A 20,760-nucleotide genomic window follows, 5' to 3' on the forward strand; every position below is an offset into this window, starting at 1 on the left:
TCGGACTGTTCACAAAGCACTTCACACATCAGCTAAGCTACACCTTCAAGCAAATATGCAGCCTGTAACGTGACTCGGATGGCTTCAGACTTCATTGCCCTAGGTTAGCACCACAACATACCATCCCGAGAGTTCACCCAGTACATAACACGTCACCGAGAATCCAAAGTCCACTGTCACTCAATTAAAATTAAGCGTACAACGAAGAATATGCTGAAACACTGCGTCAGGACGTGCTATTGAAGTAGACTCCCACCCACAAGGTAGTTAGTGAGGTTCTTCCCACTGAAAGATCAGCAACATTTACAACTATCTGGGTACGACCCCACCATTAGCTTAGTCTGCTATTTCAGTCTTCCAGGGTCATAATTCATACTACCTCCAAGAAAGAATTATTTTAAGCCTACAGACTGTCTTACAGAGAATTTTTTCCTTTCAAGAACCACGTCCACTAGGATTTGAAAAACGCTGACAGTTTTTCTAAACATCCACCCCATAATATAAGGCACCACCCAAAGCAATTCACATGCAGAACAGAGGACTAGGATCAACTGAAAAGTTACCTGGAAGAAAATCAGTTACAAAACTCAAAACCAATAGCAGTAATTTCTGAAAATACATGTAGTGTCTCTTTTTTTGTAACAAGGTTCTGCATGTTGTCTGAAGAACTAGAACAAACCCAAACTACTGCATTTCTTAATTTTTAGACGACTGTTATAGGAGTTGTGTATGGTGCATCCCTTCTTTGCCTCAAAAGCTGTATCAGTATTGGCATAAACCAGAATGCTAGCTTGACTTTGCTGCATCTTACACTGATCTCTTTCTGTGTCAGACCATCTTAGCTCTTCCTCACCCCTTGTACAACACCTTCTGTCTTAAAGGCAGCAAACTCTTTCAGCTATATATTGGAAGCAGAGACTACTACTAAATGAGTATTCTTCTTGCTCACTTGAGATCAATCACATCTCTTGAAGTCCTTCGGGCTACTTTGTCAGGGCATACTGCAGAAGAGAACTGAAATCTGTCTTTGGCTGGTACATTTTAACTTAGGTTATTTGTTATTTCTCAAGCTCTTCCCCCTTTGTTCTAGTTCACTTAAAACAGCCTTTCTGCCTGCTTCTCTTGCACAGATGTGGCACTACGTTTACCTTAATACTGTGTCATGAAACACTTAGTAATTCTCTCCTGCCAAATTACTTCTCTCATGACACCTGCACATACTCACGAGACCTGGGAATATCCATATAAAGCAGAGTTAGAAAATACCTTGAGAGACCATCTAAACCAGGCATCTTATGCTGATGACTACAATACTGGTGACTTGCAGGTTGGCCCGAAACAGGTACAAGAAAAGCAATCGATGATCTACATCAAACTCAGCCAGTAAGAAGCTGGGAAACAGCAAATCTAGACCACCTTCTGCTGTAAAGGAGCATTCACAACAGCCTTGCCTTCTCTTAGCGGGGCCTCATCAGTAGGTATCCCATAACCTTTTCCCACAGTCTAACAAAATGGCTCTCCTGAGGAGAGCCATCAACAACCTCTCAACCTCTTTTATTTTACCTAAAGATGACTTTCAGACTGATTATTTTTTCCCCAGCTGAAACGGCAGGAACACGATAAAATACTTATGCTTGTTTACAGTTTCATATAATTTCATTCACAAACCCCCCAAACTCATGACACTAAGTTATTTTGCTTAAAGGCACAGCAGCAATACAGTCTAAATAATTTTTAGGACATTAGCACACACTACAGGAACAGCTAGACCCAAGGAGATCAGCAGTTCATTAACATACTTCAAAAGAATAGGAGTTCCCAGAAAAGTCTGTCTAGCAAAGCACCTCTCAACATCCCACTTGTGAGTTTTATTTCAAAGCACAAAGACTGATTCAAACCAGCTATTATTTTTCTATTTTTATTTTTTTAAGCCAGAAACCTCTTTGCGTAAAAGAAAATAATAGTACAGTAGGTGTTTAACCCCCATATATATTTGAGTTTATAAGAATCCTGTCCCAGAAATCTTAATTTTGAATTCATAGAAACTGTTCATAATACAAACTGTCCTCCAGAAACATGAGTTCTTCTGTATTGCAATATTCACTTATTTACAAGAAAACAGAAATATAGTAAATCCATGGTACTAAGTAGGTTTCTAACTTTGCTGCTTAATTGTGTTAACAAAAAAAAACCACAACCACCCTCAAATAAACAAAAACAAACAACAAAATAAAACCTTCGTAATAACGTATATGCAGGAAGATTTATAATTTTATAGGGAAGGTCACTTTAACTAGGTATTATATTATAAAAAAATGTGCACCTCTATTCCAAGTATTATTAAATTGAACACAACAAAAACATCAAAGATTTCAACAGCAAACAATGAAGTGAAGCTTAGATATTTATGAGCTATAAAAGGTTAAAGTCTTGGAAACAGAGTACTTGCCTCAACAGATTTACCTTTAATGTATGTTTCACACCAGCGTAATGAGCAAAATGTGTACATTAATGATTTAACGTACACATTTCAGTTATAATTATCCTGCATGATATTGATAAAGCGGTGTAAACCATAACACATACAGAGGCTTAATAGACTGTTAATATTTAGAATTTGTATTTCATCACATTGGGGCCTAACTATCACTTCCCAGAAAAACATCTTTATATTGGTTATAAGAGCAGACAGAATGATGGTTTTGTCATTAAGCATCAAACATTTGGCAGCGCATCAATAATTCTCTTTAATTTGCTTTGCCCTCAGAAGCCGGTGTGAGCTGTTGGGACCTGCAGAGTGCTTCAATAATAGTGCATTAAATGGAAAGTATCTATGCCTAGCTGACCATTTGCAAGCTATTTTTGAGTGGCCTGACATCAGCTATTTGGGTTCCCTGCAGAGTCTTGGTTTCAAGAAACAGACCATTTGTAATGCAAATAATCCGCCATCTCTCACACATCATCTTCATAGTGAACTGCTAACTGTATGAAATCTGCAGGCACAAAACCTCCAAAAGCGTTGGCATATACCTTTTAGTGTTGCTAAAATACATAGACACATCCAAAAATATAAAGCTAAAACAGGACAAAAGTATGTAAACTACTACAGAAGGGCCCAAGCCAGTTTTTATAGTAACATCCACCCTTCTTACAAAAAAAAAAATCACCTATTACGTACATTAAAATTATAAAGTTAAAATACTTATACATTAGAATACACCCAATAAATGTGTGCCACAAAATGTACCATTGCTTACCACCCAGCAAATAAACACTGGAAACTAGAAATGACACATAGGCCCTTGCTATTTTAATTCTGAAAGGCAATGCTACTTAGCGAAAGAGACTCGGTCTGTCGTGATAGGATTTTATTTTTAATTTGCACATTTTACAGTTTGTGCAACAAAAGATGTGTTCATCTACTTGTTAAATGAAGGACAACAAATACTAAACACAGAGAACTCACAGTATTCCAGTAACAAAAAGGAGGACCACAACGCTCGGCTGTCTCATACCACTTAGCCCTCTGCACTGACTCCCAGGGAAAGGAAAACAATCTCTGCCGTAGCATCTCCTCCTCTGTCCAGGCCTTAGCTCTCCAACAGGCTCTGATCAGCTCAATTCAATGACCATATGAGAAGATTAAGTAACAAGCCCCTAAAGGGTTTCAAATACTTGGGGAAAAAGCAGCTTTCTGAGGCACATAACTGCCAAGGCAAGAACATCTCTTGGTTAAACATCAGGCATCCAGCAGCTCAAAGACTGTTTCTGAGCTCCCCAAATAACTAAAGCCACAGGAAACAAAGTAAAGACTTTGATTGTTAATGTAAATCTTAAGAATAAACCTCAACAACACAAGCTGATTTTACTACAGTCTTTTGGGAGAACTTTATTAAAAATTTCAGTTGATATCATATCAATATCATTGACTCTATGAAAAGATGAGCTAACCAGACTGTTAAACACCAAGATAAGACATTAAGGGCAAGAAAATAAATTTAAAAAAGAAAAAAAGAGTGAACCAAACATCAAACTGTCATTAATCCCCTCTCCTTCCCCAAGCCAAATCATTTTCTGATAAAAAAAATCACTGATGAAAGTGATTGGATATATACAGAAGAATATGCAGAAACAATTTCAAGTATGTGAGAGTAACTCACTTAATAAGCTGATATAAAAGTATGTATGCTACAACTGCATTTAGTTTCTGCAACTGCAGTGTTAAAAGACCAGGGGTAATTCACTTATTCTGAGATGTACTGCAGGAGCTACACAAAGACAAAACTCAATAGAAAAGTTGCAGCAAAGACTGCATGTCAGACTTTGCCTTTAATATACTACTCCAAAAAAAATTCATTGCCTGACTTGGAAATTGACTTTAAGGGAGGGGAAGTCTGAATACTTAATGCTATGCTTTTGGTATCAGAAGAGAGCAACATTGTGTGTGAAAGAGAAAGAAGCTGACAACATGGTCAAGTATTTTAGACCTGGAAAGGTATTCCAGGCTCCAGAAAATAAATAAGTAATCTATTATTCTAGAAAAGGCTGTTCAAGAATGCAGTTTAGGAAAACATACAATTGATAGAGACAACATTATAATGAGAAAGCAAAAAAAACAAAACAAAACACCCCAAACAAACAAAACCCTCTTGGACTTAAAAGTCCAGGAGACTAAAGGACATTCTGTGCAGCACACGGCAGGCACCCTGTCTGCTGCAGCTGCTCTGGAAATGCTACAGACAGATACAGAAATGTGCTCTTTACACAAAAGGAGATTCTACAACTGTGTGCACAATGTAACTGTTCTTCAAGAACATATATGTTCAAACTTTTCTATCAACTTTTCTTTTCAACACATCCCTAACACTCCAAGATAGGAAGGCAGCCGAATGCTTCAAAACCGTTCATATTACACCTTAGGTGAGTAACACCATGCCTCTTTCCCGGCTGAGGCTTTAAAGGCATCCTATATCTCAGTGGCATTTAGGTTTCCTGTGGTCACAAATTGGTCTTACTGACCTTTGGGAAGGGACAAGACAAAATCTCTTTGGCCACTCCTAACGGTTTGAAAAGTCGGCTTACTTTCCACTTCAGATACCTGGTTGATACAGTTTGCTTCCTTAAACGTATTTTTTATACCTGAGATCTCTTTCAAGATCACAAAACAGGTGTTCTTATTGTTGGGCACCTCCATGTATGCATACAGAATCGAGCACAAAATGGTGTCAGTGAAAGATGCTCATTTGGACTTAATGACTTTCAAATCAGCAAGTGAGAACAAACACATTTCAAGCCAAGAATTATTATTTAGGGAAAAATCCCCTCTAACACACACAAAAAAGTTAGATTGTCAAAAATAGAAAAAAATGGAATCAGTTACTTTTCAGAGAGATGCAAATGACTTTTGTCCTACAAGAATCTCTCTCTACATTTTTGTAACACAGCACTGAAACACAATTTTTAGGTCAAGGGTAAATCCAAGGGATATGCTACAGACTAAGAGCAATTCAAAATCCCAAGTGCAGTTCTTCTTACAAACCAACAGTTTTGTAAAGACCAAATACTACAATCAGTATCAGAACTGAATTTCTGCTGGGATTTGAAGCCATTTGCAACCGTTACTACTCTTTGGGAATTTCAAACTACTGTAAAGAAATTATGCCCACAAATGCTGTTCTTCCAGAAGCACAGAACAGTAAAGCAGACCTTCCACTATAAAAAAAAAAAAACATAATAATCTCAGTGCTATCCATTTGTTTTTCAGTAGGTAGCAGATGTTCCTTACGTTTCACTTATTATGGGATTATTTTATGAGATTAAAAAACTTCTGGGATTAATGTAAGTAAATTCTAGATTATCTTTTTCATGTAATTAGGGGGACAGGAACATCAAAATAAGCAACCTTTTATCGTAAGTGTATAAACAGCAAAGCAGAACAGCTCTGATACACTACCAGGAGTGTAAAAGGCAGTTTGCAGTCCACCAAGACTCTTAGAGGGAAGAGCTGAGCAGAACATCTTGTCAATGCTGACAATTGCTGCTGCTGCTTCTTCTTGGTTGTACTGTACTAGTGCTTCTCTGACTCCTCAATAACCCAATTCATTTTATAACCCCAGACCTTTCTTCCCCTCGATAAATAAGACTTCTTTCTGAACTGATGCAAATACACGTCTACAGATAAAATGAGAAAACAGCACTGGAGATTGACCTGACAAACTTGGAAGAAGAGATTCACTGATACATACAAGCGACTGTCTCTAGGCTAAATGATGGGTCAGATCCAACCAACTACACTTCAGATTGCTCTTTAGTATTTCTATTTTATACCTCAATTCCATGAGTAGCCTACAGACAGGATATCACAGGAAAAACTACACCAGGATTTACTTACAGTGCTGATCACAGTCTACTCTAGCAAACACCACTTGATTCTTATCTGGATATTCTTCCTTAATTACATTAGAAGCTTCCTCAAAAATAGGATGCAGCATTTGGCTGAAGCGGCACCTGTGGAAAAGAAAAATATTTCAAAATATTAGCTTGAAATATTTTGGTTGATGACTCACAGAACATTTCAATATTTGAGGGAAAATGAAAAAGCAAGGAAAGAAAAGCTGCTGTAGAACAAACAAAACATATACTGGTAATCATGCCAGTAACTGATTGGATAAAAATAGGTTCCAAAGTAACTTCAAGAACTCAGGTGGGGAAAAAAAACAATTCAAGATGCATCCCCCTGCTTTATTAGCTTAAGAAACAACATTAGTCAATTGTAAGTCTTCAGAAAATACATTCTGTTTAGAAAATCTGTTCTAAAAATTTGTTTTTCCTAACTGAATTATCTGTGGAGAAGGAGTTTTAAAAATCTAGTAAAAAGACTCGGGCTGTTGAGATTAAAATATTCACCAACAATCACCTTCAAGAAATATCAAAGAGATAACTTTACATGGGTCAACAACAGAAGTGTTGCTTATTATTTTATTGCTTGAATTTGACGGAAATTATGCCTAGTACTTAAATGGACTGTTAATAGATCACTATGAATAAAAAAATTCTATGGGACCCTTCTTCCAGCCATGTCAGCTTTTGAAGCAAATCCTCTTTCTGACCATGAAAAAGGCTGTAGATGTTGGTAGATGAAAGAGGCCCCAGATGTTTTGGTGGTTTTGGGGAAGTTATGGTAACGCTAGTGCGCAAGTTCGTTATTAATATGTCAATAAAGTAACTTTATAAACTGTTCTTCTAAACACATCACAGAATTTTCAATTGAAGACATGCAACAGCACTGTGGAAGTTGTCAGCATGAGACCTCGCACCACAGCATCTAAAAGCAAACCTGCAATAAACCAGCCCACACTGAAACACTGCCCAGAGCAGGAAATGGTCCAAGTGTAGAGGCAGGTTTTGCTCTGGAAATACAAACAGGGCTTAGGCTCATCTTCTAAGGCAAATCTGACTCTGGCCAGCACAACTGTACATTACACATTTATGTAGCATATATGTATTTCTTTGTCCCTCATTGTCCTCCACTCTTACAGCAGAGCATCTACATCAGCAAAACTGATCTGTTCTCATTCAATTCATTTGTGTCATAGGTTGGCAGTACACAATATTAGGGGGGTTACTCCTGAATGCCTATATATAACGATCATCATTAAGGTTGCAGTATTTTAAATTTATAGCCTGTTATCAACTAGTGAATCAACTTAAAAATGAACACACAACTTCCAATTCAAAGCAAGCCCGCTACAGAGAGGATCTGACCACAGTGGGGACTGCAGCAGGGGCTGTGCTAACATGGTCCTAAAATAAGACTTCTGTTATCTTGCTAGATCAAGTTCTAAAATAGCTTCCTGCAATTTGTCTTTTGCAAAATCCAAACATTATGTTCTCAGTGGCATATACTAAATTTCAGTGTATTAGAATTACTCTCATTGGGTTTGCTTTTCAAAAGATTTTATTAAAGATAGCCAAGAAGTAGTCCATGATCTGTGAGGGGTCTGCAGACCACAGTCTGAAAATAACCATATTAAAGGTTTTATTTATTTTAAAGCACAGCCTTTAATGTACAATTCTATACAGAACAGGTAGGATATCAGAGCTAATTACTTACTTATACCTAGTTAGTTGTACCATCATTATAAAGAATGAAATCTCAAGCAATTTACTTGGTAAATGAATGCAATCTCTCTACATAAAAATTCTATTGGTTTAAATGTGCCTCATATCAATAGAAATTGCAGTACCAAATGAACAGATGCAAACTAATTGAACATAAAAATAGTCTATAAAATGACAGAGGCACATACAAAGGTTATTAAACTGATTTAGTTTGGTATAACGTTTATCTTTATGGAAAGTTTAAATGAAGGCATTAAGAACTTCTTCACTGAGAATTTCATTCTATATGAAAAGAGCGGGCATTAATTTTTCAAAATCACTTTTAAAAATTAATTTAAATTAACATGAATCGCCTAAATGAATTATCAGTAAAGGCAAACTGGTAATTTTTCTTTTAAAATTGTGTGCTTGCTACTTCTAGGCCATATGGACCTACAGGCTTAGACATACAGTAGAACGTCAGAGGTGAAAGGAATTAGAAGTTTAATCCTCTTAGATGATATTTGATTCTGATGGCCAACATTTTGTGCACACAAAGCAAAACAGCAAGCAGAATATTTAAAGTATAATAACACTTTGGTTTATATATTGGTTTACATTATAAAGCTATTTACTTTAAACAAGGAAAAAAGTGATTTATTTCTGACCTCATTTTCCATATTAATTTGCATGTTAAATTCTATTTCCCCTGAATATTTTTCTGTTTTCCCCCTTGTTAAAGGTTCCTTTAGAAGTATTAATGCTGGAACATAACATTTAAAATTACTTCTAACACAAATAAAAAAATAGGGCATGGGTGCTTAAATTAATTCTAACAACAATTTTATAGGCAAGTTTTTTTTTAAAAAAATCCAATTAAACAGTTCCAGCAAAGTATGTCTTTCATAATGCCTCACTCCAAACTCTTTCCTTTCTAGTTGCTCAGATTTCATCCCTCAGTTCTCTACTTCTCACTTGGAAGGGCTTCCATATTAGAGACGGATTTGATTTTTAATGTAATTTCAGACTTTTTGTTCACTAGCACATATGTATGGGAGCGAAGCTGAAGGAAAATAAAAGTGGAATATTTTGGGTACTAGCATATGTTAAGAGAGAAAAAAAATTAATGAAACTTCTCTTGTTGTGAGAAGAGTAAAACAAACAAACAAGAAAGCCACCACACATCAATCACATAACGTGTTATTCCTTACTGCCACAGAACCCTTTTTTCTCTCATGGAGGCCCTGAATGAAAAAAAAGGTGGCAGAACAGCAGAAGGCGAAGCAATCAAGATGAAAGCAAACAAATGAACAAAAAAGAAAAATCCAGTTCGAAAGTGACATACCACTGTAACTTTAATTATGATACTATTGCCAAACATGACAGTTTTCAACAGGCAAAAGTTTAAACATCGGGGAAAAAAAAAAGAAAATACTTATGTAACTTACCAATCAGCATAAAAATTAACTAAAGCAACATCTGCATTGTCTGGGAAGGGAAGAAGAAAAGAATGTCACATTGTGAGGCAAACTACTTAGCACTTCAATCTAAGATTATAACAATATGCGTACAAACCGTAAAAACTAATATTTCTAGATTATTCAGCACACAGCCCACTAGAAAACTGCTAGGATAAATCTTATCTGAAATATAATCTATAGCAAGTGGGAAAGTGATGAAAGAGGCCTCCAGTCAAGTATTTTATTGACTTTATTGATATATTAGATATTAAAGATGTCAATTCTTAAGACACAAAAGTAGTAAATGACACGAGACCAAAAGTAAGTCTTGATTTACAATTAAAGCACTCAAACCCAGAAGCTGCACTCTAGTATCTCTCAAGCATTATATGGTGTATTCTTAAGTGTTAGAAGAAAAAGTTAAAAGCTGAAGTGTTAAGGGTTAGCTCTTCGGGTGAGAAGAATGACAACACGCAGGCTGCCTGCGCAACTTGCTCTGATCTATCTAAAACTGCATGACTTGCTAAAAAGGTGGATACTAGGGCAAAAGGTGACAGAAATTTTCAACACCCCAAACCTCCCAAATACTAAGGGATGCTTGAAAAAAAAATGCTATAGGTATATATGAAAAGGTAGCAAAATAATGCTCTATACATCATTCTAAAATACAAAAAAAAAAAAGGAAAAGATAACAGAACTAGGAGGACACGCGCTTTACTTATTAAACTCCTCAGTAATAAATTGTGATCTCTGCACAATAACCATGCTGTAAACTGATTTTTATTACTAGTAATGGGCTAGATATTGAAAAAAATTGAGACAAGTGCTAGAACTATAGAACATCAGTCACACAGCTTTACAAAGCAGAAATGTTGTTAGATAAATTTGCACTATTGACAAAGTTACAAAGCAGCTACAAGCAAAGATTAAGATGTTAAGAACAGCCTGTAAAAGACAACATGCTAGAAGAGGGACTTTTTGAGAAGGCTGGAAAAAACTACAGTTTGTACTAAAAGTATGGCTTTAAGATTTTCATTATCAGCAAGGAAACTAAGTGGTAAACAGGAAATTAATGAAAACTCAGGGCACAGAGAAGTTTAGGGTCATCCCTAAGCTATGAAGTATTTAAAGTAGTAGGTGGGTAGTAGAGAAGGGTTTTTGCTTTTTTTCATTCATATGAAGACAACTAGACAGGCAAATTGCATGCTTTTCAGGCAAAAAGGTTTCAGACAAGGAATACACATCGGTTTAACTTTACGACAGTAATTGAAATACTAATTTGTCTCCTTCCTATGAGGCACTAGAAATCAAGACAATGCTTAACCTCAGAAAAAGCACAGCTGAATAAGCAAGGCACTTAAGGCCTACCAGCAAGGGTTTCAGTTGCTGCTATTTTCTGAGAACTCTTAAAATGTTCCCTTGACAGGTTTTGGTTATATAATCAAGTGCTCCCATCTGCAGACAAGACACCAGGTATTTTTCTTAGCCGCTTCAAATTCTCATTTAGATTACAGTGAAGTAATCTGGTAAGTGATACATTGGTTCAGACGGCTAATTTTGACCACAGGTATTTAAAACTTCTATGCAGACTGCAATCCATATTTCCAAGGCTAGGGTATACATATTTATCTAATAACATTGCAAGATTCTCACAGATAAGTGGCCGTAGACATATTAAGTAAAAAAAAAGATTCAAAGTACTCACTTAAAATGTCATCTATATTTCCACTATCTAGACTTGTTATTTCACTTCTCGTTGGATTAAAAAGCCAAGACACCTAAAAAGAGAAAACAAACCAGTAAGGTATGCAATGTTTCAACAGTAAAGTAGTAACATACCTAAGATTTTAAACACTGTGCTTCAAAAGCTGGAGAGGAACAAACAGTAAAAATAACTGCAAGTCAGACAAAGCATTTCAGATGTAGCACTGCCACAAATAAACTTTATTTACAGATAAAACTTTCTTACAAAGTTAAACTGGTACTCTCTTCACATGATTCTTCATTGTGATGGCACAAATATTACAGGAAGTTTTTGTACCTTTAAGCAAAATTTCCACTCATGATTGCGTTCTGAAGAAAGAGGCGAAACCCACATTTTAGCCACCTAACAATCTGGCACAAGTGCATAGGCCCAGCATGTCACTGGCACAGACACCCCAGACTATAAAAACTGGAGAACTCACATCAGCACATCATTCAATTACGAAGCAACCGACACATGTATTGTTCTTAAAGCAACTATCCCAGCAACACCCGGCTTTATGGAAAAGCACACTCATCTTCACTGCAATTGGCATAGCTCTTTCACCTCAAAACGCAGTGGGGGAAGAAAGGGGTTAAAGTTGCTGGTCTGTCTCAGCAAGTTACACCTTACTTTCACTTCAGAAGAGTTAGGTGTGCAAATTTTTGAGCAGGACAATACAAACTCTTGACCGGGACATGAATGTTTCATGCCTGAGCAACCCCTGGCCAGAAAGTCAGCCCTTCTCTACGCAGGGCCAGGGCTTGGACTGCTCCACTGAGGTGCCTTTCAACCTGCTCTTCAATGAGCCTATGATCCTTCAGCTGACAGGGGTGATAGGAAAGGGAAAGGAAGGTTTTCAGTAGAAAACTGACAAACGCATACAGGTCAAGGAGTCACGAAGAGAGCAGAGCCTTAGGTTTGGTCTTGGTAGCTGCAAAGAAACTCTGCCTGAGCCTAGACAGGCAGACCTGACGGCTGGTTTTACCAAAGGCACCAGGGGAAAAAAATAGCAGGAAACAAATGACATTCAAATCACATCATGGAGAAAAGCTGGAGCATCGTGATACGAGGATCTCTGTATTTATGGAAGAGCCTGACACCTCTCCTATGCCAGAACCATGCCAGTGGCTGACCGGCTACAGGTATGACAGCTTTAGGAAATAATTACAAGCAGCAAGCCCCCAGGGCACACTTGTCTTTGACACTGTCTACAATTTATCAAAAGACTAACTCAATGTCAAACATCAAGTTTTCTAGCATTTGTTGCCAATGCATGTCAAACATTGACTTCTCAAAAACACGAGACGCGGTGGATGTCTTCTTTCATTACAATCAGCTTAAAAAATTGTGGCAGTCTTTTGCAGCGAGACGTTGTCGATAAGTCTGAAACTATCATTGTACATGGCACGTAGGTGAGGTTTCCAGCAATGATTTTCAATTCCTTCAGATCTGTGGATCACTAAACGCTCGCCAGTGAAGACACTGATCCCTTCGTATTTCCCAACTAGAAGCTGCTGGGTTGCAGCGAGAGTCCATCTTACAGTACAGCCTGACAACTCATCAGCTTCTGTAGAAGAAAATACCTAGCAAGGGAAAAGCACTGATAACTGGACATTATTATATGCAAGTTTAAGATCTCTGGAGGCATTTGCACAGTCTTCCCGTGGCATCTGAAGTCTGCCAGACACAAATGTCTAATGGCTGGTTTTAAGATGACCGTGTACAAACAACATTAGTGGTTGAGCTGTAAGGTCCATGGCCAAAACTGACTGCAGAACACCACCGTCTGCTAAAAAGCATCTCATTAAGCAACCTATGAGCTTCTTAAGTCGTGGCAGGTCAGTACAGGGGAAGTACCTTTGAAGACGCTGTGTCACTGGCTGCTGACCAGCAAGAAGAGAGGACTCTGCCTTCAGTCTTTGCAGAGGAGCCCCGTCGGCCGGGGCACCCACAGAGGAGTGACGGCTGAGGGCCACCAGCAGCACGGGCACCTCGCTGTCACTCCCTGGGTGGTGCAGGGGATGACAGCCTCTGTGGTGCTGCTGCACGGAGGTGCTGCCAGTAGTGGTTACGTTTGTGGTAACGGGCCAGCTCAGCGGGTGAATGAGCTAGCGTACCTTTTTTTGGTACACTCATGCTGTAGTGATTGCAAGTGTTAGGTTAGGTATAACTCGTGTGTAACTGAAGCAGCAGCAATGATTAACAGTAACAGTTGGACTATTGTTTTACCTAACAAACAGTATTACCCAATGTTCTTTTTGTTGGCTGTCATCTAATCTAAACACAGGTGACCGCAAATTCATCTGCGGATTTCAGGGTTTCAGCTGCCCTGCGAGGTCTCAAAACCCTCTGGCTGTATGCTTTAAGATTACAGGGCTAACCCGTCCTGCTCATAAGCACAGACAACGCTTGCTTACACAGAAAATTCACACGAGCCTCTAGATAGCGGGAACTTCAAAAGAATGCCTGCAGTAGGTTTTGGTGAAAATATTTCCACAGGAGCCTCAGATTTCGTATTTTCTTAACATACCAAATGGGTAAGATATCAATTTCTTAAAAGACTTGGCTTTTTCAAGTACAATTTTACAGCAGCAACACCAATCTCATCTAGTAGGATGAACTAAACATAAATTAAACATAACACAGATAAGTATTATGTTTGCGATCAGGTAACGGGCTGTGTTATTTAGCAGGTATACAGAGCGGGAACTGTAGTTTCATTTGTAGATTGCTACAATACACTTTAACTTTCAATGCAAATATTTACCTGCAAAGTCAAAGTGCAGGGCTTACTCACCAATACAGTCCTCTACTGGATTCTGTGCTATGTACAGAAAAAAAGCAAATTAACCTAGCACTTCTTCATAGCACAAATAAAAATTTTCACTGCTTTCTTAATTATTTGCAGAAAAACATGGTGCAAGCTGTGAGTACCGAAACAAAGACTTCAGTTATCTTCATATATTGAAGACGAAATCAAGCTGTAGATCCTATTGCCCCTTCATATTAAACAGTAGTAGAGAAACACTGAGACTAAGAACTTATTTCCCCGAAAGCTACACAAATATGAGAGGATTGGAATACTTTTTTCCCCACTAGAAATACGAAAAATCCTATTTTGTCAAAATATATTCACAAGTATATTCTTAAATGTTTTATACCAACTAAACAATTGTGGGTGCCAAAACCTTCACATTACGTACACAGAGTTAAGGAGAAAAAAGCTTTCTTTTCAGAAATACCAATATACACACAAGACTCACTTCAGCTGATGCTTTCATCAGGGTATAATGCCTGTAAGAAACAAAGCACACCCTTTTGACCCAGTAATGCCGCTGTCCCCAGAGATGCAAGATGGTTTGTGATATTACTACATTAATATTTAACACGAAGGAATATAAATTTGTATTTAAATTGTTAAGAAGCTACACAGCTTTGAGAATATATTCTACCCTTTGATGAAGCCTGTGAATGGGGCTTCACACAGGGGCAGAAAATAAGGTATTTTTGAAGAAATTGTTCCTGAACATCAGTTGCACACTATAAAGCAGGTATTGAACTTAAGTTCTGAAAAACAGTGGCAAAAAAAAAAAAAACTTACTTTTTTTTTTCTCCAAACTTTTAAATGCAAATTTAGTATTCCACTGGCCTACATCAGATGGACACAAGTAACTGTTCACATTTGTAACCAGGGAAAAAGTTTTCCAACCAACTGCCCAAGAGCTCCAAACTCAGTGAAGGAATCTTGCAAAAACAATTCAAAAAGGAAAACTGTCAAAAATATAGATATAGTAGAATATTTAAATTCTAAATACTTGAAACTGCAAAAGTTGGATGAATGTGTGTTTATAATTTACTCAGTCTCTATAGAAAAATGTCAAAAAACGTGGACTAAAAAGCAAGTGCAGAAACCATGTATACGCTTACTGAATGAATGCATTGCTGAGGAAGAAAACATCAGGAACTGAACAATGCATTGGCAAAGATGAAACTTAGTTGATAAGGGGAGAGGGAAGAGGAGATGACACTTGTGTACGTTTATTTGCTCCTCTTGTCCTCAGTAACCCTGCCAAATGCAGCCCGAATGGATCAGCCCTGTTTCCTGGAAGTTTCTGAAGATAACGCTGTGCTTGTTTTCACTGGGAAGTTCGGTTGGTACAGAAATCCTAGCATTTCTGACCCACTTTCTTCAGTTGTGAGAAAATCTTTGAAGAAATTATGCAGTAATATCACAGGGATTTCTTTTGAATTTATCCCCCAAACCACACGCTGAATTGTGAAAAGAACCAGCGAGGGGCACAGGAGGGGACAAACTCACAGCGGAACAATTCACTTCAAGTTCGAGCAGCTCCTGGCAGGAGCCAGTACTTATTTATTTGTTTCTGAGAAGTAACTACACATTAGCTGACATTTTGAATTTTTCTAACACAAGACCTCAAAGCACTGCCCAAAAGGCAACATTGTCCTCCGCTGACATTATGGCAAAGCACTGCACAAGCTGCCTTACGTAAAACAGCAGGCCTGGACACAACCCATCCCATTCACCCCACAGCCCCTCAAAGGCAGACCTCTCCGACTTCAAATGCCGCGTTTCAGATCCCTTTTCCAAAAAGGAGATGAAAATGCACGCCATTTAAATGGCTCTTCTGCTGGCAGCCCTGCTGTTCAGTAGCACACATCCAATTAACGAAGCCCGCTGGTCATTCGGGAGGTTTAGGTAAAGCTTTTATCAACATTTTACTCTTAGCAATTAGTGCTGATAGTTCTTTCAGCGCTAGCCAGACAGGAGAGGCAGGCCTGTAGGTTTAGCAGCATCTCCTTCCCAAATTCATTTCATGTTACCCACCATTTCCTTGCACAAGAGTCAGTTTAACTAACTGGGCACAATCTTAAAACTGCAAGAAAAGGGAAAAAACAGTTCTGTTGTATTTCAGTTTTTCACTTATTTCTTCTGTTAATTCACATAATGAAACGGAGGTCCTCACTTCCAGAGCAAACCATCTGAAAAACACGGAAAACCTGTTCTTGGAGCACTATGATTTCTAATTAGCACTACAGCTGCAAGGCAGCCAACAAGACCAGCCTTCATTTTCACTTGCTAAACTTCCCATCTACCCCTTTTTTTTTCCTGCTGGGAAATCCTAAAGGCACACGACTAAACCGCCTCTCTCCCCTACCACAGAATCATTTTACGTCTGGCAACCAGCTCCATCCTACCTCTAATCCAGACTGACACGCTGAAGTTACTACCTGAAGTCTTGGCCCCACAGGACTCTGCAGCTGACTTTCAGTCCCCGAATACGTTTTCTTTATGCACACTGCTAATCTGCTGCTGCTCCGAGATCCGCATTAAACTCACAGACAACGGGAAGCAGATGGGTTTACAGCCTGCCGTAGGATGCTACAAATTGAAAGGAGCCCCAGGGGAAAGCAGCGCTGAAGTTGACAGGCATTGTAAGAGCCCCTGAAGTTCGGCTTCGGAGCCATCAATCAGGGACATCCCACTGGTCGCGTTCCCAGAAGCTCCGCAATGAACCACAGCGTCCAGAGCAGAGGCAGGCAACAGTAAATACAGAATGCTGGGGAAAAATAAGGGAAGAGAGACCGTAACTCACCCCCTCCGTAGAGTGGTTCGACTCTTTTAATTGTCATTGCCATATTCCAGGGCACGCCTGAACATTTTCATAATTTAGACTAACTGAAGGCTGCCATCCCTTATTCTGTCCATCAAACAGGGTTTTTATTAGGGATATTATCTGTTATTATGAAACAGCGACCTAACCATATTAGTTCAAAATGCTAAATAATGATCACTTTGATGTATATTTAAGTTTGCAGAGCAATTTTTAAACTGATACCCCAAAAAATCATTTTCCTATTATTTTCTCTCAACAGCCACATCTTAAATTGAATCAGGGAAAATTTAAAAACTCAAAGGAATCTACTGAAAACAGATTTAGGGATCGCAGTTACTAACCTCCCATGGGAACAGAGAAAATCTAACTAAATTCAACTACAGATAATATATATACACACGCACACAGATGTGAAAAGTAAACTTACTCCTTTAGCTAAATCATTATAAAATTGAATGGCCTATAAAGGCTAAACTGTGCTACAGAACCTGCACAAAGCTAGGTAGACAGAGCACTATATTAAGAGGTAGTGCAATTTTATTTTTTTCTCTGTGTATCTTGTCACCTACTCCCATTTTAAAAGTGTCTCACAGGAATACTTGGTGTAGGTGCATACACCATCGATATTAAAGAACTTTTTGCAGAAGAAAAAGTTGGAAACAAAAAACCAAATATCACAACTGATCCCTATCTTTGCAATTCCAAATGATATTGATTCTACGCTCTAGGTGAAGAGAACCACCTTGCAATTAGTGGTTCCTACAGCTGACCTTAGCTGACTTGGAAAAGCCCTGTAGGATTGTCATTCGTGCCATTTACGACTGGGAATGGTTCACAACCAAAGAGGTGTCTCAATGGCTTGTTGCCATAGCACTGAAGGCCCCCAGTAGAATGGGGTAAATTTACCTCCCAGCAGCTTGTGCATTCCTGTTACAAGATGCAATATGTTCACTCAGAGAGTCCATTGCAGAGAAGAAAATTAAACCTCACTATCAAAATGTGCAATTCAACACACCACATTTTTTCCGTAAGGCTATGAACGGCAGACCCACGCATCTAAACACAGTTTTAAAGCTCAGGTCTCTGGGCACAAATCTAAGGATCATTGTCTTTTAAAGGAATGCTCAAGTCAGGGCTCGAAAATGACACGAGGCGTGTTTAAAAAAATGTCACAGAGATAAGACCTGTAAGTTATTTTCAGTTCAACTCTTTTCTAACTTTGACTTACTTCCCTTCTTGACCCAGAGGGAAAAGGGCACTCTCCAGTGAAGGCCGTAACGCACTATTTTCCTTGTCTGAAATATCCCACTATAGGCAACGTTCCATATATCTACCACAGGTGTAAATGGGCGTCTGAACAACTGTACTGCTTCACAAAAAACATATAAAGTAGTCCACATCTGCAGAAATATCAGCTTACCCTAAAGCGTGTTTCATAGCTTTAAAGCCATGAATTCAGCTCCCCAGGAAACTGCCTGAAAACTCTGAATCTTCAGATATTTTATTTACCACGCTTACTACTAATAGGTGACTAGAATTCCCCTGAAAAATTATATAACTTGCGCAGCTTTATAAGAAAAAAATAAAAAATCAAGGGGTGGCAGAACCTCACATTCCATTACCGCTTTCTTTATTTGACATGGCTACCAACTGCTCTGATTATCTGGCAGCAACGCGCTGATTCACTTTCAAGAAGGAATAAAGTACATAGAATTAGATACCCAGAAAGATTAGCGCAAATTAAACACCAACAGCTGCTCCTGAAAGTCCATACCCTGAAGTTTCTGAACTTGTCAAAGGTATGATCCAGCAACATAAAATAAAGGGTAGCTTGGTCTTGCCAAGGAGAAAATTTTGATAGCAGAGCAGAAGTTTGCCAACTCTTTTTCACTATGTCAAGGAGAAAAGCCTGTTCTCCGTGAAGGCAATTGCTACACCACACAAAAGCCATTACCAAAACTGTTCATAGGAGAGAGTTTAAACCTTAGAGTTTAAATCCACGACTTCGTTCCTCGTGTCACAGATTACACATGTACTCATACAGGTGTGTACACTTGAAATGCAAGTCAAGACTTTCTCAAGACTTTCCTCTGCATTTTAAGTAAGTCACAGGCATTTTTAGACTTAAAATACCTTTGGAAATGATTTTGTTGTGTAGGAATAGAGAAAAAACTGAGTCATTTCATATAAATAGTCAAGTCTAAATAGAAGGCTTATTAAGGACTGCCTTTGAGACCCACATGCATCATTGCAGAAAGCAACCTACTTATCCCGTTCTTCACCAGGACTGTCTACAGTCTTTCTTCTCACCTTTATTCCAGTCTTTATGGACAGGGCCAGTGCAGAACAGACAACGAATGAGGATTCCCTCTCTGTTCTGTCTTTTCTTGGACCGGCGATGGAAATGAAACCAAAACTGTTAAGCAATTCTGTGGAAGGAGAGGCAACTGAACTCAGGAACTCTTCTTTCAAGTGTAATCTCAGAGGTGGGAGCTGAAAGTAGCTGTAGTGTTTCATCAGAAACAGCATCTCCAACCTCACATGAATGCTTGTTGTCTCAGAAAATTCGATTACCTGCTCATGCACTCATTCCTTCAGATTATTCTACACCTGTTGCCTACGCACATCCTGCTGCTTTAAAAATAACACACAGTTCCTCTTAAGTATTAATTTCAGTAGATTTTAGTACATATCAGTATTATTGCTCAACAAGACAAAAACCAATCCTTTTCAACTGAAATACTCAATTCCAACACCTACTCACTCTCAGTTGCTTATCTTTTCATTAACCATGTATTCAGTAGTGCAAATACAATCTATTTTCAATTCTGCTCCAAAACATCCAGTTATCTATCTCTTTGTGGTGTAAAAAAAGACAGAACTTGAGCAAAGAGAAGCCTATTGAGGTTTACCTTTCATGCTGGAACTTGTTTTCAAAGTAGGTAGGAATCACTGAAGCCAACTGCTCAAATGCAAATTAAAAGGCTATCATAAACACGTATGAACTAGCTCTCCATGATAGAAATACCTCAGAGGCAATTTAGATAAAATATCAGTCAGGTGGCATAATGAAAGTGCAGCCTTCAAGAAATCTGCACTTTCACATATCTGTAACATTCTGCATACGATCCTGGGTAGCAACATCTTGGAAACAGGTCCCACTCTGCTTGGTCTGATTTTTGCTCTTTGCTGCCTTTTTTTTTTTTCCCCTCCAAGGAGGGAAGTATTCAGGAGCTCTACACAGCAGAACCCATAAGAGTAGTAAGCAAGAAACCTGTGCGCATTTGCGAGCACAAAGCCAGTTCTAGAGGCAGAGCATTCATATCCACATTCACATCAGCACTGAAAGATGAAGCATCAAAACCCTGTGACTCCACAGGTGCGGAGTCCTAACTGCTTTGAAGTCTGCAGCTAATGCACTGTGTAAAAAAAGAAAAAAAAAGTGAAAATGACAATTAGACCAAAACACTTAAGTGAAAAATACAGCTAGGGTCATTCTCCCCCACCAAGAGGAAAGCAAAACATGGTGCTTTAACTATAAAGATAATATAAGGGAACACAAGCAGACACATCAAGTCTGATAACATTGTTTAAGTTATGCTGTTCATATTAGTGCTGCTGCCTAGCCATATTTCCAAATGACAAAATTGGCTTCAGAATGTGGAAGCACGGCCAACTTGATTTGGCCCATCCTTATTTCATGCTCAGAGCAACAGCTGTCAAAACTAAAGCTGCAATACGCTCGGTGCAGAGGAGCGAGCGTGTGGATGACAACTAAAATTACATTCCTACCCTCCTGCAGTTCGGAATCGCAGTC

At 38.5% G+C, this 20,760-nt stretch overlaps 1 protein-coding gene across 2 annotated transcripts in view; it reads right to left on the reverse strand.

The window, feature by feature from the left end:
- Window positions 1-20,760, reverse strand: part of ERP44 (endoplasmic reticulum protein 44) — a 52,472-nt gene that overhangs the window by 20,881 nt on the left and 10,831 nt on the right. For both annotated transcript variants that reach the window (XM_083822754.1, XM_083822755.1), the window contains exons 2-4: window positions 11,266-11,338; window positions 9,549-9,588; window positions 6,392-6,507 (exon numbers count right to left, since the gene is read on the reverse strand). In XM_083822754.1, the coding sequence (XP_083678880.1) occupies window positions 6,392-6,507; window positions 9,549-9,588; window positions 11,266-11,338 (229 nt within the window). The remainder of the gene's footprint in view (window positions 1-6,391; window positions 6,508-9,548; window positions 9,589-11,265; window positions 11,339-20,760) is intronic.

Source organism: Anser anser (genome assembly GCF_964211835.1).
Source record: "Anser anser genome assembly, chromosome: 2".
In the NCBI taxonomy this organism is placed as follows: Eukaryota; Metazoa; Chordata; class Aves; order Anseriformes; family Anatidae; genus Anser; species Anser anser.